The 24051-nt window shown below is 39.0% G+C and overlaps 1 protein-coding gene and 1 long non-coding RNA gene across 2 annotated transcripts in view; one reads left to right on the top strand and one right to left on the bottom strand.

Annotated features, from left to right (window-relative positions):
• Window positions 1-21595, top strand: part of LOC144632827 (uncharacterized) — a 63383-nt gene extending 41788 nt beyond the window's left edge. The window contains exons 39-53 of the mRNA XM_078491605.1: window positions 198-269; window positions 773-844; window positions 1128-1199; window positions 3821-3892; window positions 4007-4078; window positions 13599-13670; window positions 13834-13905; window positions 14714-14785; window positions 15406-16457; window positions 17038-17243; window positions 17622-17793; window positions 18374-18434; window positions 18834-19026; window positions 19859-20038; window positions 20803-21595. Coding sequence (XP_078347731.1) covers window positions 198-269; window positions 773-844; window positions 1128-1199; window positions 3821-3892; window positions 4007-4078; window positions 13599-13670; window positions 13834-13905; window positions 14714-14785; window positions 15406-16457; window positions 17038-17243; window positions 17622-17793; window positions 18374-18434; window positions 18834-19026; window positions 19859-20038; window positions 20803-20925 — 2563 coding nt within the window. The 3' untranslated portion in view covers window positions 20926-21595. The remainder of the gene's footprint in view (window positions 1-197; window positions 270-772; window positions 845-1127; window positions 1200-3820; window positions 3893-4006; window positions 4079-13598; window positions 13671-13833; window positions 13906-14713; window positions 14786-15405; window positions 16458-17037; window positions 17244-17621; window positions 17794-18373; window positions 18435-18833; window positions 19027-19858; window positions 20039-20802) is intronic.
• Window positions 5889-11239, bottom strand: LOC144641992 (uncharacterized). The gene is made up of 3 exons (XR_013568670.1): window positions 11035-11239; window positions 9026-9053; window positions 5889-7906 (listed from the first exon to the last, which is right to left on the bottom strand). It is a non-coding gene; the product is annotated as an uncharacterized LOC144641992 (long non-coding RNA).
• Window positions 21596-24051: the final 2456 nt, after the last annotated feature.

Here is a 24051-nt window from a genome sequence, read left to right as displayed (position 1 = left end):
TCTTTGTGAAAGTCGCTGGTCAGCTATTCATGAAAGCACCAGGTAACAACTCAGCAAAAGCATGGAAAGGCGAGTCAAGAAAAAAAGAAAAAAGTGATATATATTTGCTGACATTGTCGGTAAATGATATTGATAAATGTAATTAAAAGCTACAGTATCAGTTACATTTATTGTTATAGAACCTGTTTTTTTGTTAGGATTTTCCAGAAAAACCGGATATCCCAGTTACGAGAGAAGGACTTCATAAATCTCACAAAACTGGAGTATATGTGAGTAAGATGTTCAAGTTTCTTCAAACCAAAACCATCGAGTGATGCCCTTAAATCATGAAGAAAATAAAAGTCTCCTTTGATCAAGTGTTACACGTATAGCAAAGCATAAGCTCTGCTCTTCTTGTAACTTTGCTTTGCTTGAAGCATGAGTTATTTTAAATATTTCAAAACGGCTGCTTTTTTTAACACCATATCAGGTCCACATGGATTCGTTGCCAAATTTAGCCATAACTGAGTGAAATAAAAAAATAATTGCTTAAAACAGTGAAGAAAAATTAAAATAACACAGCAAATACAAAAATTGGGCAAAAATTGAAGCAGATTAAAACAGATTGCGATATGGCCATGGGTCGAAAAAACTATTAGGCTGAACAGTTTTCAAAGTTGATCTCGTTTGTTTGTGACTCAGTAATTTAAGTCCAGGAGACATAATGCAATGTGACCCATAGAAGTAATTGCTTCGCTCAATGAGTTTTCCTTAACTATTTTCTTTCCTCAAGCGACATGAGTTTCAATATTCTGCTCCACCTTGATGAAGCCTGTTTCCAAAATACTCCGTCTGTCAAGACACTGTAAGTATTTTTCAAATCACTTTTCTCAAACAAATTCCGTAACGTACGTAAGGTTGTATCTACATGTATATTGCAAGCCTATGACGCCATGTTTTCCACATTATCCCTAAAGTGGCTCGTAAAGAAGCATTTTGTTTATGAAAAATGCACTTCTGCAAATAATTTTTAGACCTTCGTGTCAGAATGCTTTTATAGTAAGTTTCTTTTTTTCCGTGTTCTGTATTAGTATCAGCAAATAAAATAAAATTGTACCATGTTTATTTTTTTTTTGTGTTCGTTGCAGGAGACTAAATTCCAACTTCTTTCGCACTCTCCCCGTTGGAGCGTTAACCGGACTTCCTGATTTACGCGTCCTGTGAGTATGTTTAAAGATGTGTTTATCGTTCACTCTTGGCCTTAAAAAAAGTTAAAAATAATTTCACGTTTGCACTCCTATATATATACCTTTGTTGACTTACTTGACTTAAACCCTTTCGCTCCCCATGGAGCATAGGTCCACGGAAACCACTGCTCGCCATCGTGTTCTGTTTTGGGCTATCCTTTCAATCTGCGTCCAGGTGTAGCCTGCTTTGCTCGCCTCGTCATCTACCGTCCTCCTCCAGCTGTTTCTGGGACGGCCTCGGCTCCTCTTCCCCTGTGGGTTCCATCTCAGTGCCTGCTTGGTGACATTGCAGTTTGTTTTCCTGAGGGTGTGCCCAATCCAACCCCACTTTCGCCTTCTTATCTGGATGTTGATCCTTTCCTGCTCAGTTGTTGTCCAAAGCTCTTCATTTGTTATGACCTCTGGCCAGTGGATGCCCATGATGGATCTCAGGCATTTGTTGATAAAGGTCTGCAGTTTGGTGGAGTTCGCTTTTGTTACTCTCCACGTTTCAGAGCCGTAAAGGAGGACTGACTTTACGTTGGTATTAAATAACCGTAGTTTGGTCTTTCTGGAAATCACTTTTGATCTCCAAACAGGTGTCAAGATGGTGAATGCAGTTCTTGCCTTTCCGATCCTCACTCGTATGTCCTGATCAGATCCACCGTCCTTGCTGATGTTACTTCCAAGGTACGCAAAGTCCTCCACCTCGTCGATTTCATCCTCATCTAGTTCTATCCTATCTGCATTCTTGGTGTTAACCCTCATCACCTTCGTCTTGGATTTGCTGATCCTAAGGCCCGTCTGCATTGAGATCTTTGCCAGTCTTGTTAGCTTGGATTGCATGCTCCTGTGATTATGTGAAAGAAGGGCAATGTCGTCGGCGAAGTCAAGATCTTCTAGCCGGGTCGTGAGTGTCCACTGTATGCCATCCTGATGTTTTTCTGTCGTCCTCCGCATTATCCAGTCGATGACAAGCAGGAACAAGAAGGGCGACAGCAAGCAACCCTGGCGCACTCCAGTGAGCATCTCAAACAGTTCTGAAAGAACTCCGTTGTGGATGACTCTACAGCTGCACTTCTCATAGGTCTTCTGTATAAGAGTGATGTATTTCTCTGGGATGCCATAGTGGCGTAGCAGCTTCCACAACACTTCCCTATCAACGCTATCGAATGCCTTCTCATAGTCCACAAAGGTCGCATAAACAGGAGAGTTCCACTCTAAAGACTGTTCCAAGATGATCCTCAGGGTAGCAATTTGATCTGTGCATGACCTATCTTTCCTGAACCCAGCCTGTTCTTCTCTCAACCGTTTGTCCACCTCTACTTTCAACCTCACCAGAATTATCCTATTCAGTACTTTTCCGGCCGTTGACAGCAGCATGATTCCTCTCCAGTTCTTACATTCCTTCAGATCTCCCTTCTTTGGAAGTTTGATTAGGTAGCCTTCTTTCCAATCATCTGGTATCTCGTTCGTTTCCCAGATCTTGCCAAACAGTTCATACAGCATTTTGGTCGAGGTGTTTAGATCTGCCTTGATGGCTTCTGATGGTATGCCATCGGGACCAGCTGCTTTTCCATTCTTCAGTTGTCTGATGGCTCTCTTGATCTCTGCTCACTTGGCTTACTCTCGCTGACCTGCAAAGGTGTGTTGGCTGGTTGTATGTCAGGCAGCTCGCTTGGCGGAGGTCTATTGAGTAGTTCTTTGAAATGATCTGCCCACCTTTTTCGCTGTTCTTCTTGGTCAGTGAGCAACTCTCCGCTCTTGTCTCTGACAGGTCTTTCCGGGATCTTTCTATCACCTGCCAGTTTCCTTGTGATGGAATATAGCTCTTTTGCATCGCCTCTGCCTGATGCCTCCTCTGCCTGTCGCGCGAGGTCTTCCAGAAAGTTCCTTCGGTCGTTTCTGATGCTACGTTTAACTTCCTTGTTGACTTCCGAGTATCTGATGCGAGCTTCTGCTTTCTTAGCTCGTGTTCTGCTGTGATTCAACGTCTCCTTCACCTTCTTCCTGGCTTCTATCTTCTTCAGGGTGTCTAGACTCAAAAAGGTCTTATGCTGTTTGCGCTCTCTTCCCAGCGTTTCCTCACACGTCTCCTTCCATGCATTTTTCATGGCCTGCCACATTTCGTTGACTGTGCTTTGGTTCTCCCTTTCCTCCCGATGCTCTTCATTTTCTTGAAGGCTTGCCAACACTTGGTACTTGTTGGAGATGGTGAGTTGGAATCTGTTCTTTATCTCATCGTCCTTCAGCATCCTGATGTTGTACTTATGGCTTATTTTCTGCATGCCAGTGTTATAGCTCTTCAGCTTCAAACGGCATTTGCCTACAAGAAGGTGGTGGTCTGAAGCAACATCGGCCCCTCTCTTTGCTCTAACATCAAGCAATGACCTTCTGACCTTAGATGATATGCAGATATGGTCAATCTGGTTCTCAGTTCTGCCGTCTGGAGAGACCCAAGTCGCCTTGTTGCAACCTTATACCTTTGTTGCAACACGTTAATTATACAATGATTCAACAATAATTTTAGGTAAAGCACTTGAGAGGCCATTTAGTTCAGTCACATAACATGTTATCTGGTCCAGATTAAATGGGAAATTGTGAATTTGTTTCAGTGATTTGGGAAGGAATCTTCTTCATAAAGCAAGTAGCGGAATGCTTGAAGGGCTTTCAAGTTTAGAAGTTTTGTAAGTGCTTTGTAATACGTTAAAATTCAAATTTCAAACTTGCTTTTTTATTTCAATAAAGTTCTTGATTTAAATCAGTTCGGTTGAACATGACTTGACTGGTTGTGTTTTTAGAAGTTTGCGTTCAAACCAGATAGAGGGGATGGAATATGGCGTATTTGACAACAACAGCAACATGACGCATTTGTAAGTATTTGCGTACCATTATGTTAGGGAGTGGTCATTATTTATGGGGAGGGGAGGGGGGGGGGGTTGGTGAATGGGAGGAGGCAACATCAGAAACTTTTTATGCTCCCCCTTTAGGCTCAAGTAAACTTTTGGTCCCCCCTTTAGAATCAATTAATCTTTTTAGCCCCCCCCCCCCCCCCGCAATCAATATAAGATCAAAACTAAGTGACCAACAAATGGTCACTTTGCCGCTGACTAAGTTCCTTGAATACTTAAATTAAAAACCTGCCCAACATCGAATTACATCATGTAAATGATTTTCTGTTTCATCAAAGAAATAGAAATACTCTGTAAGATTTTTTTGGACACCTCATTCGACTAGCTAAACTGTTACTGATATTTTATTGATAATCTAGATCCATAGAGGGCAGCCAAACCCTTAGTTAAACCTGAAAACAACAAAAACAATAAAGATAAAATAATAATCTGTCACAAGCGTGAGACAACGAAAAAATCTGGGAATTGAACCCATGGCCTCCCAGATATACCAATTGTGAAATGGTGACTCAAAGAAGCGGGTGTGAGGAGACCCTCTAAATGGGGGTGTCATCAACCCATATCAGATTAAATAGATTAAGATTGATAGAAAAACGTTGATAGGACATTGTAAATAAGCCAATAGTAGCAATTTGACCAGTCAATTGTCAATGTGTTTATACCTTAGCCAGAGTTTTATTTACAGAGAAGTTTCCCTTTGCGTTACTAGAAATGGACATCAGGTGGTTGTCAACCAACTTTTTAACCCCCCCCCCCACCCCCCCATCAGTGATGCGAAATCTTTTTTGCCCTCCATTTACAGGCGACCAAACTTTTTTATCCCCCCCCTCTCATTCACCAACCCCCTCCCCCCCTCCCGATAAATAATGACCACTCCCTTATACACTGGAAAAGTTGAAAATTTACATAGTATGTAAATAACATGTAAATAACATGTAAAGACACTGTAAAGCATGATTTACATAGTTTTTACCCTTTTACATGTTCTTCTCAAAACATGTTAAAAACATGTAAATATTTGAAGTAAAACATGTAAAAACACAGAACATCATGTAAATTTCCCGAACGAAAGACCACGGACCATGTAAATAACATGTCAATTTATCCGATCAACACTGTAAAAAGCATGTAAAAACATTTATACCTGATGCTTATAAATAGACTGAACATGTAAAAACCATGGAAATTGACAAAGGGGGCCTGTTTGGAAACATGTAAAAACCATGTAAATTGACAAAGGGGGCCTGTTTGGAAACATGTAAAAACCATGTAAATTGACAAAGGGGGCCTGTTTGGAAACATGTAAAAACCATGTAAATTGACAAAGGGGGCCTGTTTGGAAACATGTAAATTGACAAAGGGGGCCTGATTGAAACATGTAAATACCCTGGAAATCGACAAAGGGGGCCTGTTTGGAAACATGTAAATTGACAAAGGGGGCCTGATTGAAACATGTAAATACCCTGGAAATCGACAAAGGGGGCCTGTTTGGAAACATGTAAATTGACAAAGGGGGACTGATTGAAACATGTAAATACCCTGTAAATCGACAAAGGGGGCCTGTTTGAAACATGTAAAAAACATGGAAATTGACAAAGGAAGCCTGTTTGAAACATATAAAAAAACAAGGAAATTGACAAAGGATGCCTGTTTGGAAACATGTAAAAAGCATAGAAATTGACAAAGGGGGCCTGTTTGAAAAATGTAAAAAACATGGAAATTGACAAAGGGGGCCTGCCTAGCCCCTGTAATTAAAATGAAAAACAGAATGCCTGGCACTGTTTTCTTTTATTCGTCTAGAACCTTTTCTTGATACTATCCTAACTACATTCATTTTCAGTACGTCAGTGCATATATTTTTCCAGTTAATAATAATACATACAAATGATTTTATACCCCATAAGTAATAAAGTTTGTCTGCATGTATCTTGCAATAAAGCATGTATATATAGCTTGGAATATTCTTTATAAATATAATAAAAATTAGCATTTCATTCAGAATAAAATGATTTAGATCGTATAGTTTTGTATAGTTTTTTCAGCTCAAATAAAGCAGTTTTACTAGGTCAAAAATTGCTGATACCAATTATTTCAACTTCACATAATCATTATGGAAAACAATAAAGATTAAGATAAATTTATGCATGATTAATTGATAGAACTGTCTAATAACATATCAGTGACTTCATTTCCAAATAGTAATAATATTACTCCTCTATTGCAAAGGCCCACTTTGATCCTGCATGTTGCACTGGTGTTTGCTTTTCTCTTAAAAAGCCAATCTCTTTTGCTTGGCATGTGCCCCGATTTATCCTATGTTCCTCTACTGAAGAGTCTTCATGCACTCAATATGAAGTGAATTATGCAATAGCTTAGCATATGTATGAAAATGTACCATACCATGAAAGACATGTATTGTAGGACGAAAATGAGCCTTTAAAAGTTATACTATGGGTAAGATATTGATCACTTTTATTAATAGGCGTAAATGGTCTTTTTGAATAACCGCATAAAATATACTTTACAGTAACTGAAGGGTTGGAAATGAAACCATGGTATTTCAGGATTAAATTTTTGTTGAATGTTTTTCTTTTGCTTTAATTAATGTAATGTTTGGCACATGATTTTGCTTTCAGCCCTTCAGTTACTACCACAACCCTTCCATATCATAAAACTATGAAATCAAACGAATAATAAACATTGCAGAACCTTTTGCACAATGATTTTGAACACTGAGCAGCCAAGTTCACACTAGCCTGCGAGTAGGCTCACCTTAGAGCACGCACGAGAACGACATTTACGTGGCAAAGCCGCGAGTGAACCTGCATCAACCTCTGCTAATTTTTCACTCCCACCCCGAAAACCGCAGGAATACTGACAAGCCAATTTAATTTCAAAGAAAGTAGAAGTTTGACAGGAATGTTGACAAGATATGACATTCATTGAGATATGAAATTTACTGGTGCCTCTTCACCAGTCTCCTCCCCACCATATTGCTGTGCCCGCCAGTCGTGAGTGCCCCAAAGTATATTTCGTGCCCCAAGGTGAGCCTTTCCGCAGGGTAAGTTCAAACACCATTCATTGCTAAGCTATGTTAAAATTGTCCCAAAAAAATGCCTTGAATATAAATTGTACAAAAGCTGATTTTCATCTTTGCTCGGTCGCTCTCGTTGTACATTTACAAGACCTTATTTTTAACTTTTCCTACCTACAGAGTGGGCGCTTATTCGAGGTGGGCGCTTATTCGAGGTTTGGCGCTTAATCGAATAAACACTTAATTGTGAAAGTACAGACCTAAGACTGACACTGATGTAGAATAATTCTTCACCTTTAACAGTGGTTATTTGGCAAATGGTTTGGGTTCCAACCCTTCAACTACTATCATAGCACTACAATTGATAAAAAAGCTATGGCATCAAATAACCATAGTAGAACCTCTTGAATAATGATTTCGAACACTGACCAGCCTAGGTTCACTTAACACATTTTCACTGTAATTGTCAGGCTTTGTTAACATGGTCCTATTTAAAAACTGCCATGAATTCAAATAATTTGTACAAAAGTAGAACAAAACTGATGGAATAAATTTCCACCAGAAAACCACACGACATGTACATGTATGTACACCAACTGAACATTCAGCAAGATGCTTCATTGTGATGGTACAGACTTGATACTGACCCCGAGGTGAAACGATTTTACGCCTTAACCACCTCTGGTTATTGCCACCTTTTTTAGTATTTGTATGTACAAGACTTCATCAGTGAAAGTGGTAGAGCCTTCTTTAACCTAACAACAAATTATAAAGAATCATTAGGAATGACATTCTGGTTAGATCAATGTTGTGGTTAAAAAATTTTCAAACCAATTTTTACTTTTCACTGTCTCATTTCTTAATATTATCTAAAACAAAAGAAAATAAAAATCAAAACCGGTTTGAAAAATTAAAGCCAACAAAGAGTTGAAACCACAACATCACCACTTCTGAACCTGCACATTAGGGACTTCAAGATAACTGGGAGGGCTGACCTTGAGAACAGCTGACTGGAAGTAATTTTTTACATGCAGACATTGCTCCATGTACATTGCCATCCAGTTGTTATCAAGGACGCGAGAAGTAGAGTTTTGCAGTCCACTGGTTGCACTCATATATAAACTTTACACAAGAATAAAAGACCTTATGGTATCACAAAATTCATAAAAATATGCACATGTACAATTGAACATGTATTTTTTTAAGCACTCTACAATGCACATTTGGACATGTAGGCATTTGTACTAGACCAGCTGTAAATGTACATGTAGCAAATTTCCTACAAAGTTGATTTCATGGTAAGCTATACTCATGACCACTGGACCACAGTGGCCAGCTGCCAACTGTCAGAATGTTTAAAGTACACTTTATGTTACCATTACCACTATTAATTATTTTAAGGCTAACCATAAGCATGCTAACCAGAGTTTTAAAATTTAGGGCCACACAAAGTGCTGTTAAGGCCAACTGGAGTGCTATTTAGGCTACATTGTAAGTGCAATGCTATTAAGGCTAACAATAGTGCTACATGTACAGTGTAACCCCGATATAACGATATGCCAAGGGGGCAGTAAAATTATATCGTTATATCAAGGAATCGTTATATCAGGGTGCTGTCCTATACATTTTATTTTTGCCGGGACATAACATATTCATCATTATATCGGGAATATTGAAGATCGTCATATCGGGGTTCCACTGTATTGAGGTTAACCAGGTTGTTATTTCGGCTAACCTCTGTCCTATTTGGGCTTACTGCAGTGCTATTCGACTTACAGAAAAAAGCCTTTGACTGCAGGTCATTAAGTCTACATTGGATTTAAAACTTTGATTAGCTGCTAGTCATTGAGACATAAATTGAGGCTTGTACTTACATGCCACTCTTGCTATCAACTCTTTCATCTGAAAATAATAACACATCCAAACAATTCAATGTCATTTGCTGACTCAATTAGAAAGTCACTTCAGAACTGCCGACGTAACCAATTGAACATTGCACATAACCGTACTAAAATTAAAATTTGGTCCATCCAACAAAATGGAATGTTTGATTACGAACTCTTGCTTGTTTGTATATTATGCAGACATTTTGTATGGTGCACTACTGCCTATGTTTTGTTGTTGTTGTTTTTTTATTTATTTATTATTTTGTTTTTACTACTGCCTATGTTGCTGTGAATGAAATGGTGCAAGCTCTGTTTAAGTAGAAAAAAATGTTCTGTTTGAGTCTTATGGTGACTACAAGGCAGAAACCATTTCCTTCCCACCACTATAAAAAAGTAAACAAAAGTGCATATATCAGTATTTAACTGTTGTTTCGTTCTCTTATACAAAATATGTATAAACAAACATCAAGACACTCGGTTTAATTAGTCCTGCATGTTTTACTTATCAAGAGATGGATTCCGAACAAAGTCGAATCACATTGAGTTTGGTTGTGTTAGGTTGTGTATGATTGGTTCCCCGGGGTATCCAATCCAACAAAATCGAACCAAAAATCAATCGAACCCAATCGAACACCAATCGTTCGATTGGGTTTGGTAATCGAACAAAATCAAACATCTATTTTGCTGTGAGTCCGATTTTCGAACCAATCGAACATAATCAAACACAGTCAAACTCAATCGGGTTTGATCTAGTTCTGAATCTTTCTCTTGATAAGTAAATCACGCAGGACTAATCAAAATCAACTTTTATTGAATGGAATAAATATAAAAACGTCCAAATATCGAACTGAATGACAATGTTTAGTAAAATATATTTGGTAGAAGAGAACAGAAGGATGGTAAAATAACTAAAATGCACTATTGTTTACATTTCTATATTAGAAGGAAGGATATGGTTTCTGCCCTGCAGTTTTTACCGTTACACTCAAACAGAAGTTGCACCATTTCATTCACTGCAACACAGGCAATCAGTGTGTTCAATATGTGAAGAATCATTATAGGGAGCCAAAACGCTGCCGCCATCAGTCTGTCTTAGCCCTCGAGGGTGGCCAAAAGCGACGTTGACAGGAGAAGAGCAATTTCCAGCATAACAATTACATTGGAGGAAGTGCTTACTATCAACATGGATGACAAAAATAATAAGTGAACAAGTAAAATAATTTTTTTCTTAAGATCAAAATCATCGTAATAAGCAAAAAACTTGCATGCAAAATTGACTTCAGTTTCGGATGAGAACGTTGTTCGACTGCCCCAGCTGTGACGCAGTATAAACAAACAGGAGTTCGGTAATCGAACTTTCAATTGAGTTTGATTGACCAAATTTTATTGTGAGTTTGATTATGTACGATTACCGAACTCAATCGAACAATTGGTGTTCGATTGAGTTCGATTACCGAACATTCGATTGGATACCCTGGGAATAATCGAACTCACAGCAAAATAGACGTTCGATTTTTTTTGATTAACAAAACCAATCGAATGAGTTTGATATGCCAGGAGTACTATATAGATAAGATTGATAAATACTGCTTAATACTTTTGGTGATAATTTTAAAGCTGTTTTAGTTTGCTTTATAATTTGCCAGTTGAAAACCTCACTGAGTTTAAACTGTTGCAAATCGGCAAAATAATAATTACTATACATACAATAACATGAATAAATAAGCCTTGCACTCTTAAATTATATAAGCTTATATTTTAAATAAAACATGTTGAACAGTCCTGTGTTGACATCTCTATATGCACACGCAATTATTCAATTTATTCTAACAATAACTTCATGTTTAAGAAGTGCTGAATTATACGTATGAAGTGCAAGAACAAACACGAAATTCTACATTTTGAACTTCTATTAAAATATTAAAACCAATCTCACCTAGAAGCTACATGGAGGAAATCAACCAAAACATGATTTGAACGGTCATATATAAGCTTACCTTGGAAAGAAACTTGGCTAAAACAGGCGTATTGATTGGAGATCCGGTGAAAGAAGGCTCCATGCAGCTAATTTGGAAGTTATAAGGTCTTAAAAAGAGGAAAATTGCCCTTTTTAGCGAGATAAAAGGCCTCTCAATGATCGATCTTCGAACCGTTGAACCGAGCGCCAAAAAGTACCAGAGAGGACGCCGGGATTAATTTTCGTTCGCGCCAGTGCTTCTCGGCCTTACCTCTCGACCAAGTCAAACACGGCAAACGACCAATTTTACCGCCGTTCGCGTGCAAAATTTCCTTGTCTATAATATAAAGAAAACCAAAACGCATGTCTCGAAAAATATATAAGCCAAACTGTTGGACGCTAGCGTTTTCCCCCCCACTGCTCCAGATTGTTTAAAATATGTTAGACGAAGTCATGTCGAAACAGCTGTCCAGAGTTTGCATTTTTGACTTTCAGTTTGGACTCTATCATGTCGTTGTCCCGTTAAGGTTTTTTCATTTCTACGTAGTGTCAGCCTTGCTTTTCTTGTCTCTGAAGTCAAAGTCGCCTTCGTTTTCTGCATCAAAAGGTTTTTATTTATAATCTGTTTACTTTTTGACATTAGTAAAAGATTTGCTTAATTTCGTCTTGCGCTTCGTTCATCTAGATAATTAGTAAATAATAAAAACCCATTCAGGCGGTTGCTTATTGGAGGATAATGCCCTTGGCTGAAAAAATGAACAGTTGACTAAGCTTCAAAGGCAACTGTGAAATTTTGAGGATAATCTTTCAGGCAAGGAGTATTATCCTCCAGCAAGCCGGAAGGGGAAATATTTATTTTATACTTTATTAAATCCCTCCGATTTCTTCTTCGTCGTTTGATTTCGTACCACGTGATGTGTTCTGTCTAACTAATAAATGCACGCGAAAGTTATTTGGTGGGTTACAACATGAATTAAAAGCTCATGTTCACATGTTTTCAAACAGCCCCCTTTGTCAATTTCCAGGGTATTTACATGTTTCCAAACAGGCCCCCTTTGTCAATTTCCATGTTTTTTACATGTTTCCAAACAGGCCCCCTTTGTCGATTTCCAGGGTATTTACATGTTTCCAAACAGGCCCCCTTTGTCAATTTCCATGTTTTTTACATGTTTCCAAACAGGCCCCCTTTGTTAATTTCCATGGTTTTTACATGTTTCCAACCAGGCCCCCTTTGTCAATTTCCATGGTTTTTACATGTTTTCGAACGGCGCCCCTTTGTCAATTTTCCATGTTCTTTACATGATTTAGTAAAGAAATTTACATGTTTTTTACAAAGAAAGAAACTGTAAAAGTGGTTAATACATTTGACATGTTTTTTACATGTTCTTACAATTAGCGTTGTAATAAAGGACCATGTAAATCACTTTTTACAATACATTTACATGATCCGTTGAAGACTGTAAATTTCATGTAAATTTTGTTTTACAAAACTCCAACATGTAAATTTTAATTTACAAAGAATGTAAATAAGATTTACATTTTGTAAATTGTAATTTACATGTGCATGTAAATTTTCAATTTTTCCAGTGTTATTTAAACCAGACGTTTTCAAATCAAGTTTTAGAAAAGCAATTGACTACGTACATGGGCACAGTCGATGAGAATAAACAGTATTCATTTATTAATATCATAGGCGACAAATTACTCCTTAATTGTGGCGCGAAATTTTAACGTTAATTTATAATTTCACATGTGAAATTATAAAATTGCCATGGCAATGTGGTTAGCGGGATGGCGTCCGTAATGAAGGATGTTAAGAGCTTAAACTTTGTACATTTTCGCTTGCATTTCATCTTAGCCAGCTTGCATTGGCCATATGATAAACTTTTTGATGATATTTTATATTTCAAAACGTCAAAACGACTCTCAAGGCTTAAACCAATTACATAAATGACATCGAGCGGAGTTTTGAGCGTTTTACACGGGCACCATTTCAGTTCATTTAAGACGAACTACGGTCATAATTTGAGAAATAATTGACAGTTGATTTATCTTTGAAACACTTTGTAAACACTGAGAAAAAAGGAATCTCTAAAAGGTTTTCTTCAAAGACTAAAAAACTCACGAACTTGAGCAAAATGTATGCTTTCAACTTTTCAAAGCTCGGAGTTCGCGATGCAATATACCAGTCAAAAACCTACGATTGCAAGCGTAATTTGTCACCTATGATATTAAAATGTAATCAAATGGTATACTCGTGAAATTAGGAAATAATTTCACTTGCATTTTGACAAAACGCGCATTTGATTACCAATACTAATTTAAGTGTAAATTACACTGAATTACGTAACGTGGTTTTCTAATAATTTAGCTCACCTGATCTGCTTACAAAAGAAGATCGAATTCGCTAAAAAGCACTACGCATACGCCCAATTAGTTTTGCCCATCAATTATCAGTACACTCTTGTCAATACTCTTGACAGCCATTCAAATAATAAGTAAATCTACCTGAATTTAGGTGTTCAGTTGAGGGGCACCTTTCCCCATCCTTATGTACTACTATAAAAACCGTCTCCGATACTGACCTACTGCTTTATGTTACAGATATCTTCAGGAAAACAAGCTAACGACTTTACCAAATGGTCTGTTTGGAGCTCTTTCGAAACTGAAAGTATTGTAAGTATTTAGTTTCACGTAAAACTTATATTAAACTACAAAACTGGGTTGCCTTTTGGACTCCTGTAAGAAGCAGAACTACCAAGAAAGAAAAGACTTTACTTATGATTTTATCGCAATCTGTTTTTTTAATTTTGTATTTAATTTTGTTATTTTGCTATAGGGACCTTAGCAGCAACGAGCTGACAACAGTTACAAAGAGAACTTTTCAAGGATTGAAGTCGTTAGAATATCTGTAAGTACAAACGGCAGAGTCTCAAAAGCGAAGAATACTGTAAAATGTTGATTTTGCCCCGCAAACTTTTAATCAATCCAAAATATTACAGTGTGACGCGCCTTACCGTGGCCACCCAACAAACTTTTTTACAAGTGTCATCTTGTTATATTTTACGTTTTTACTGCGTTTTGTTGATAAATACGAAATCTCTCTCGGCGAGAGAACACTTGTAAAAAAGTTTGTTAAGTGGCCACGGTAAGGCGCCTCGCACTGTAATAAACGTGGCGAGGCACAAAATGAAAGTCGGTGCCGAACGTTCAAAATCACCGGCTGAATAATTTTAGTACTAAATGCCCGGTAAGCGTTTCGCTTCAAATTCCCGCATCGTCAGTTGTCATGATACCTTAACATGACATTTGAGTTGTCAACCGAATTGATTCAAGAAGCGCCAAAAGAGTTTAATATTACGAACCAGAACTACATGTAAAACTCTGAGATTAAACCTAAGAGTCTATTGGTAGAAATGAGCTTGAGCTACACCAACAAAGCGAGTCTTGCATGTACCTTTTGGATTTCTTTAAGGTTTTCCACCAGCATCCCGACGTTTTTGTAAAGGAGTCCCCCGGGAGGGGAGTGGTCACTTACCAGTAGCTTGAAAATTAAGAAAGGCATTCCAATGAAGCCTCCATGTTAATTTGCCTTCTAATGTACATGTGAAGTGATCCACAAAAGATGACGGGGTAATGGGAACAATATAACGTTAATCGACTGGCTCTTTAGTTTTGGTGGCACTCCTATGCAACTTTTTGGTTATTTTTCAAAACAGGTACTTGAACAGCAACAAACTGTCCGACGTACCATCCGATGCATTTAGTGAACTGAAAAACATTAAATACCTGTAAGTGATTACCTATTTGTTTCGTAATACATTGAGTTTAGCATTTACAATAACCATACCTTTTATGGCATTACTAAGGGCGCTTCCTATTTGTCAGAACTCCCCGGCCAGACCGGTACATTCGAGAACAATTTGTCCTTTCAAATCAGTCAATATACCAATATTATACATTGTTATGGTGGATTTGTGGGGAAATCTCGTGGAAAAGGACCCTTCTCACATTCAAGACCACCAGACCGGCCGGCACTGAATGGAAAGCGCCCTAAGAAATATATTTTGGGAAATGTTTACGTCAGATTTGACTAATGTTTGTATTTTAGGTTGGGTCTAGTAACAATTACAAGGTCACGAGAACAGTTCAGTGAGGCATTTAGGTGTCTGAAAACTAAAATGAAGGAAAATTGATTGTTAAGTTAACTGAAAAAAAAAAAAAAACGTGATTATACACTCACTGACTCAAAAGCATGCTCCAAATTTAGTGACATGTAAACTCAGGTTTAAGTTGGTAACTGTTTTAGCATCAACAGTGATCAACAACATTAAGATAAGAGAAGGGCAGAAAAGGGGACAAGATTGTCATTCATGCTTACACGTTTCCATGTTTTTCGACTTTTACTCAGGAAACTTGACCGCTTCATCCTCTGCTGCTACGCCAAGAAATCAATCGAAGGAGTTGACTGTGAATCTCCAGTCGATGAATTCTCAAGCTGCGACGATCTTATGAAGAACGAAGCTCTTCAGATCTGTATTTGGATTCTTGGAATTCTCGCCTTTGCTGGCAACCTTCTTGTCATAATATGGCGACTCATTGATAAAGAAGAGAACAGAGTTCAATCTTTCTTGCTGACAAATCTGGCAGCAGCCGACTTGTTGATGGGAGTCTATCTGCTGACAATCGCAATCATGGACTTGAGGTGGCAAGGGGAATACTTTAAACATGACATCGAATGGAGATCTGGTGTGGGTTGTCAAATTGCTGGAGTTCTTTCGATGCTTTCCAGTGAAGTATCCGTGCTGATTCTAACCATCATCACCATAGACAGGTTAATATGTATTGTCTTCCCTTTCAAGTTCAAGCGCCTCACATACAAAGCGGCAGTTTTCACCTGCATAGGAGTATGGATATTTGGTGTGGTCATATCGGTGATTCCCATCACTGAGATAAGCTACTTCTACGGCGATGAGAGCTCCGGTAGCTTCGGTTTCTACAGCCGCTCCGCCGTTTGCCTTCCTCTTCAGCTGTCGGAAGGGACACCGGCTGGTTGGGAATATTCTGTTTCGTTCTTCGTCGGTTTGAACTTTATATCTTTCACGTTCATCCTCGTCGCTTACATTTCAATGTTCTGGACGGTGAAGCGTGTATCCCGCGCCGCGCGATCGACAAATTTAAACAAGGAATCCGCCATGGCCAAGCGCCTTGTTTTCATTGTGATGACAGACTTCTGCTGTTGGATGCCCATAATTATCATCAACATTTTATCTCTGACTGGAAATTTTGAGGATCCAAACAAGTTTGCCTATGTGTGGATAGCAGTGTTTGTTCTTCCGCTTAACTCTTCACTCAATCCAATCTTGTACACCTTTTCCACCGAGAGAACAAAACGAAGCGTGACCCGTAAGCGAAAAAAGGCCACGAGCTTGGTTATGAAGACGCTGAACAGTCGTATGCCAGGTGGGTTGAACCCGTACTCATTTACACAAAGACATTAAACAATGTGACACAGTCAGAACGTTTCTTTGGCACACCTCCCGCAAAGAGACACCTCATAAAAGCACACCCTCTCAACATGGGGAAGTTCCTGTAAGGCGACACTTATTTCAAATGGTTGCATGCCATGCATAAGGGGGATCCTGCCCTAAGGAGGCGCCTCACGTAACAGCACACTAAGTTTTGGTCGCTTTCGCCCTCGAATAATTCAATAACTCCACAAAGGGACAATTCCTTCTTTCCTAATTTTTCGTTTTTTTATTCTTACCAGAAACGTAATTTGTATTTGTTGCAGAATTTCTGTATTTCATTATCCTTCTATGCCACACGTTGTGATGCACGCCGTTAAAACTTGAACTACGCGTTGCCTTCCAATAGACTCTATTGTAAATGCTCATTTAAGGAATTTTTTTTCTTAAATTGGCGCCAGTACATTTTTGCCACTTTCGACCATAATTAAGAGACTGCACTAGCTGTCGACTTGTTACGCTTTCGCATTTAAACCTTATCATTCCATTTGAGAAGTTTTATGGAATTTTTCTAGGTCGAAGACAAACAGTTGATTGGCTGAAAACATCTGATGACGTCACCTTGGTTACCAGCGTCATCCCTGGTTTCAGTCCTCTTCCTTCGCCAAGACCAGCGGCAACACACGAAAGAGAGAGCCTGAAACAAGTACATCATGCGAAACTCAAGCTGATTGAACAAGTAGACATTCTGCAAGACGACACTGCGGGGAAATGTTCAACAGTAAGTGCGTGAATAAATATCTCTCATAATTTAAATGTTCAATGCCCCGGCCTTACTCGCGCGCCAGGAGAAAATACAGTCAAGTCGAGTTTATCAGTGACATTCTTTATCTGTATTGGGTTATAATAAACAACTAGACTACGAGCACGAGTTTTCTACTCGAGGGCGCGTAGTCTAATTGTTTAGTAGAAACTCTAAAGGATTAAATTTCCAAGACTTGCATTTTTTTGAACGTTTGAGTAAAAAATTAAGAGACATTGTTCAACGAATAGAAAACAATGGGAAAACCAATCACATTCGTGGATTTTCAATGAGACACGGCTGAGTTTCCACTAAAAAACAATAAAAAGCTATTGCTCCCCTCCGTTGTCATTGCAGGGTTATGCTGTAGCTTGGTGCGAGGAAGGAACTTTTCTAAGTATGGTGCTTCTCAAATTCTTTGCAAAAGAATACAAGGAGGACTGGTTACGAGAGGTTGATATGGTGCTGGGTCTGTCTTGTGGCAGAGAACCGCTATCTCATCTACTTCATTATCGCTGGCACTCCAAAGGTGAGTAACTAACTAATGAATTATTCTGTATTTGTCCACCCATTGACAGCTCAACTTTTTGGTATGTGCCAGACGGAACGATTTCTCTCAGTCCTTTATACACATTTTTTTTATTTTACTTATTTTCCTGACTATGTACACCTGACAATTTATTACAAACCATGGATTTAATGACTGTTTTCGCTAAAATAACGGTTACTAGAACGGACTGTGATAAATTTTCTTAGACACCTTTTTTTATCCAACCGTTCTACACGACTCCCATATTGTCTTTTGGGTGCAGATGCAAATGGAAGCTTCTGACTAAGAAGAAAACGGAGGAGTGGATGCTTCAATTAATCCCTTGAAAAATTCGGTCTTGAAATTTAAATTTAAAATCAAAAAAAGGATGACTAGAAGATCTCTAGTGATGAGGACCAGTAATGAAATACTTCCGTTCGCTTATTTACTTACCGCGGATGAGATTGGACTTGAAACGTCGTCTACATGTATTTAATTTTTTTATCGGTATCTATCTCATTCAACGTTTTGCAATGTTTATTTATATTTTAGTGACTGAAGTGTTTTCTTTATAATTTAGCTCGTGACCAAAACATTGAACATGGAAAAGTGAGGATTCGTGATCTTAACTCAAACAGTAGGTAAGTTGTATTTTGTGTGTTTCTTTTGATTGCGATGATTTGATTGCGACGTCAGTGAAGTGTTCGTATTTTCAACCTGTTCTCGGTTTACGCTGCTGGGGCAACCAGCGAAAAAGCTAGGTACAGTTAATGATTCAAGGTCGACACCGGGACAGTGATATTAAGGACCGGGAGCAGCTTCCACAAGGTCTGATATGAATGACTCGTAACCCTTTGAGAGAACAATATACTGAGGAAAAACAACAGGAATTCGAATAATGGAGAGCACAGCACGACAAAAAGGATCTGGGAACGAGTTTAATTAACCTTTCTTCTCAGGCCTTGTGAAGTGCTTCACAAAATTATCTTCTCCATGTCATCGCTAAATGCAAATTGATAATTCCCTTTTTTTTTCTTAAGATTGATTTGCTATGATTTTGTGTCGAGTTCAACTTTGGAAGATTTCCTTTGCGATAAAGGAACTGTTCTTAACTTCGACGCAGTGTGCGCCATTGCCTGTGACGTCATCAGTGGTATTGAACGATTACAGGATCATGGAATACTCCATAACAACATCACAACAAACAACATTTTGATTGGCCAATGCCCAAGAGTAAGTGAAACGATGGACTTCGAGCTTCCTTTTTTTCTTTGTAGTAAGTAGAGAAAGAAGCAAGGAAAAGCGAAAGGACTAATGGCCGAGTGAGATTTTTTTCCGCTTGCTTTTTTTTGCTTCTCGCTCGAAAAACTAAGGACCAAAGGGAACTGCATGTAGACCAGGAGAACAGATTACGTCTGCATGCAAGGGGTCGTTTGTGGCTACAGGTTAAAATATCTTGATATATAATTAAGCTACTTTAATTAAGTGTTTCGCTCGCCTGAATTTCACACCTTCCTCTGGTCGGGAGTAAACGACCAGAGGAAGACGTCTGAAATTAAGGCTATAGTGTTAGTCTATAGTGCGCGAGCAGACATCGTATTCTATGAAATACTGAGTTGTAAGCTGTTAAAAGATCTTTCTAGTTTAGATTTGATTTTAGAAACAAACATTAATAGATGTGCGCGCAAAATAGTTGCGACTTGTTTCCTTTTTCTCGTTTCGTCATATTTAGTCAGGAAACGGTGCCCTTGCCGTTCAGGAAAATATTCTTTGCCAGTTAAGACATACTAAAACAGAAAGGAAAAGAAATTTGAGACTTCTTTATAATTGTTGTGTTCTTGTAAAACTGAAGTAGAGAAAAATAATTAAACCTAGTATAAACCAGTGCGACATAAACTTTACCTCCATAAAAAAAATCGACGTAAAATCGAAACAAGGGAAACGTTTGATAAGAGAACTGGATAATAACTTAGCCTTTCCTCCTGACCGTACGTAAATTTTATTTATCGAGACCTTCTCTAAACCTATGTTTTAATCTGGTACGTTAATTTTTTTATCTTCTTAGCTTCCCCCTATAAAAGCAGTCTTGGGTGGATTCTCTCGAGCGACCAAGTTGAATGAAGCTGGTGCGTTTACAAACTTTGCGGCTGATGAACAGAGCATCTGTGGCAACGATATTGAACAGTTTGGTCAGTTGCTTGCTACCTTATTAGGACATTGTCACGGCTCTAGTGAATACACCCAGGTAAATATTATGATTTGGATCATTTTTGTCGTTCGTTTTTGTTTAACGTCCAGACCATTTTAATTATATGTCTATATGGACATATACCAGGTCGTACACAAAATATCTACTCTCGACTGGCCAAATTATTCGTGGCAAGGGTTCCTGATCACATTTGCTTTCGGCCTCCTGTCAGATTCTGTGTTGCCTATTCATCTTCGACGCCAACTAGTTGGGGGTGAGGGTGGGGGACGTTTTAGGGATGGGACCCGGAGGCAAAGAGGAAAAGATGAGCGCCCAAGATAGGGAGCGGGAACCGAAAGTAAAGGTTACTGAAAACGGGTCATCGAGCCCCTCATTCGCTCAATTGACATGTTTCGTCAAACTAAGTTTAAAAATGTAAAGGCAAAAACATTGGCAGATCAATGGAAGCTTTCATTTTTACAGAAGACGAAAATTAATTCCTACAAGTCGGTAATCAACGAATTTCAGTAAACAATGGTTATGTTCCAAATAACCATTTACACTCGCGTGGTCTCCTTAAACGCCTTTCGAATTCTATATCTGATTTATTTGACCAACGCAGTATAATGCCTTTTTTTTTCATTAACTCTTTCACGTGTTTGCATTGTTATGAAAGACATGAAATGCTGCATTGCTTTTGGTAGTTCAGAGTCTACGAGAAAGTTAGCCATTGTAGATTAAAACTTGACAGATTTACAATACTACAGTAAAAAAAAGAAGTTACCCTTTTTTCTTTCTAATTCTGAGTTTCTTTTCTTTAGCTACATGAAATTATGAACCTGTGTTTCGAAGAGACAGTAGAGAACAGGCCAAAGGCGTGCTACATCCGGGAACTACTGGAAGAAGCTTGGCACTGCGTGGGAGTCTGGGATACTTGCCTTTAAATAAAACTTTGTTTCGAACAAGCTCACTGTCTCGCTATAAATTATGCAGAAGAAACGCAATTGTGTATTATTATATTTTCCGTTTGCGGCTTTCCTGACCTTTAAATTTTTACTAAATTTCAATCCAAAACAGAGCGCCTTGCAGCCTGGCGAAAGACGAGACGAGCTCATAACCTCGCCTTCCCCTATTTTAATTATTAATGTCTGGTACGCTACGCAACGAGCGTGGTTTGGCCTGGAATGCAAAGGGACGACGCACCAGCGGAGTAGCCCCGAAGCGAAGGCGGGGACCCGACTGAGAGGTAGGTGCTTGGACGGTTGCTATGGAATCCGACTCCACAGCGAGGCCCTTTGCATAAGTCACACTGGCCGAAGCCAGTGGAGAAAGGACAGAGGAAAAGGGGTATATGGGAGGGTGGGAGGGTGGGAGACGGAAAACAAACTACTTGCAGCGAGGGGGGGCAAACTGCGAATGTACGCGTCAGCATGACGACAGCGCGCGAAAGACGTGGTGCGCGAGGGCGAGGCTGCGCCAGGTCGAGGCTACGCTACACGCCACTACCTTTAGCCAAAAAAAATTGGCACCAATATCTACATGACTCCGAAAATATGTTATTTTAGAAGAATTAATTGTACTATTTCCATCTTTGTTTACTATTGTAAATACTTGGTCCACTAGCCTATACTTTGAAAATAGATTATATTTTTAAAGTTTGTCACCGCTACTTTTTGTGTCCTTTATCCCAAGCATGCTTCCCCACCTCTCCCCACCCCCTTCAAGAAGTTTTAGAAATAAGCAATATAAGCTGTATAAGCTACTTTGCAAAATCCAGGGGTAAACAAAGTGATGATGATGATGATGATTCTGTGTTTCCTTGAATAATAGCCGGGAGCGATTTTTCAGGGTCGTAACCAGGTATATGGGATCAGGGATCACAGCCTTGGGATCGGGATCACAGCCTCGGGATCGGGATCATGGACCCGGGATCCCAGGTCACAAGTCATGGGATCTGGATCGGCCAATCAGATGGGATCAGACTGGAATCAGGGATCAAATGTTGCCACATTTTGGGGATCAGGAATCAAAATTTATAGCTAAAATTTGGGATCAGCGATGAAAAAATATACCTGGTTACGACCCTGATTTTTTTTACCAAAAGGGGTGATTATTTCAAATATTGCTCACTGGAAGTTGCCCGGTTAAAATTGTGCTTTACTATACCATTTAGAGCGATTTTCCCCCGAGTGTCAAAAATAATTCATGGTTTTGCATTATCACGCTTTGCGATTACTTCTAATACTCGCACCAATTTCTCAGCCAATCAGAAGAAAAGCCGAAACCAATCGTGACTCGCTCGCATATGTTTTCCCGCTACGTGTTTGCTTCGAATTTGATTGGTTCGCTGCATTACCTGTGTCCTTTGTGATTGGCCAGACTGATTACTTTGGTTTTGGTTATACGACACTCAACTGTAATTATAAAGTAATCGCATCAAGTACACTGAACATGGGCTTTTGCAGTGTTCTCAATTCGTTTGTTTGTTTATTTTTTTTACTAATTTTTAGTGTCAACATCCTCTGAGTCAGAGCTCGTCCTCTCTACCTCCAGGGATAACACCCTACTCCACCATATAATCACACACAGACAACCCACAATCCTCAGTTACACTCCCACGAATGGCTAACACTCGAAACGTCACCTGCCGCGGTTAATTTTCTCTATTAACTTTTTAATTCCCAAGAGTGGTCAATATTGATACATCGTCAAGGATTCAATTGACGAGAATATAGAAAATCATTATCAATAGGGGATCGTCTTGATTACAGTCATCTCTCTCTAAGACGGACACTGTCGGGACTGGCCCCAACTGTCCGTCTAAGAGAGGTGTCCGCCTTATAGAGAGTTGAAGTAAAGCCTGGTTTTCACTTGCGACGCAAGCATAAGCGCAAACACAAGCGCAAGCATAAGTAGTTTGTGTCAAGTGAAAACGAACGTCGACATAAGCACAAGCACATTAGCATAAGAATACGATGTTTACTAGTTAGAAGGCTCTGTTCTCGACTCCGTTCTCTCGGCAGATATTGCGGCAGAAACTCTCAGGCGTCGAGTGTTGTTGTCTCTTCTGCTCTTGTGACGAAGACAGCGAAAGCGACTACAAAAAAGGAGAAAAACGAAACATTTTGGGCTATAGATATTTCACATTAAAGAATTCATCTCCGTTTCTTTCGATACTCGAGCCCACGCTTGTGCCTTTTTTTTGTCTACACTTCTCCGAACAACCAAAGAAAACGTTTATCAAAATCAACCGCAGCCTGCAACTTTTGTTTAAATACTGGAACGAGCGCTTTAAAACTGGGTCACTACGGTGAGACGTAAACAATTTTCTTGTGCGTATTCGGTGTTTCGTTTTCACATGAACGGAAGCACAAGAAAAGGAAAAATTTTGATCCTTGCGCTTGTGCCTTTGCTTGCGTCGAGATCGTTTTCACTATGAAATAAGAGCTGTTATGCTTGCGTCGCTAGTGAGACACCAGTAATTGAGATAACAAAGCTCAACGGCTATGCGCAATGAATACATGTCTGTTTAAAAACCGTATTGGTGACGAGCCCAAAGAACGTATGCGAAGGAGGTTACGTGTTCGTTTGTTCGAGCAAAAGTTGAGAGCTTCTACAAACTGTTATACTCTAAGTAGAAAACGACCTTTTCGGTGCCCATACACCTATAAAGTTAAGGGGATTGTTTTTGGTGAGGAAGTTTAATGTCCTTAGGGCGCTAACTTTGCTTTATGTTGATACGAAGTTTTGAAGTATTATTCACTAACAAATAAAAACACTTCTCAGGTGTCCGTTGGCTGTTTCAAAGTGTCCGTTGTCCTTCTTAGAGAGGTGTCCGTCTTATAGGGAATTAAGTTATAGTAAAATGACTGAAAAACGGCAGGGACCATCGCCAGGTGTTCGTATTATGGGGGTGTTGACTGTACCACCAAATTCTTAGAACTACCCTTAAAGAAATGCGCGGAATCGAGTAAGGAGAATTAAAATTTCTAAGGATTATTAGTAAACAATATAAATGTAATTCACAACATTCAGAAGTTTTTTTCTTTGTTTACTGCATGACTTCGAAC

This window comes from Oculina patagonica, chromosome 1 (assembly GCF_052425735.1).
Source record: "Oculina patagonica isolate OP01 chromosome 1, crgOcupat, whole genome shotgun sequence".
Classification (NCBI taxonomy): Eukaryota; Metazoa; Cnidaria; class Anthozoa; order Scleractinia; family Oculinidae; genus Oculina; species Oculina patagonica.
The sequence above is the reverse complement of the archived record's forward strand: the minus strand, read 5'-3'. Positions and strand labels throughout refer to the sequence as shown.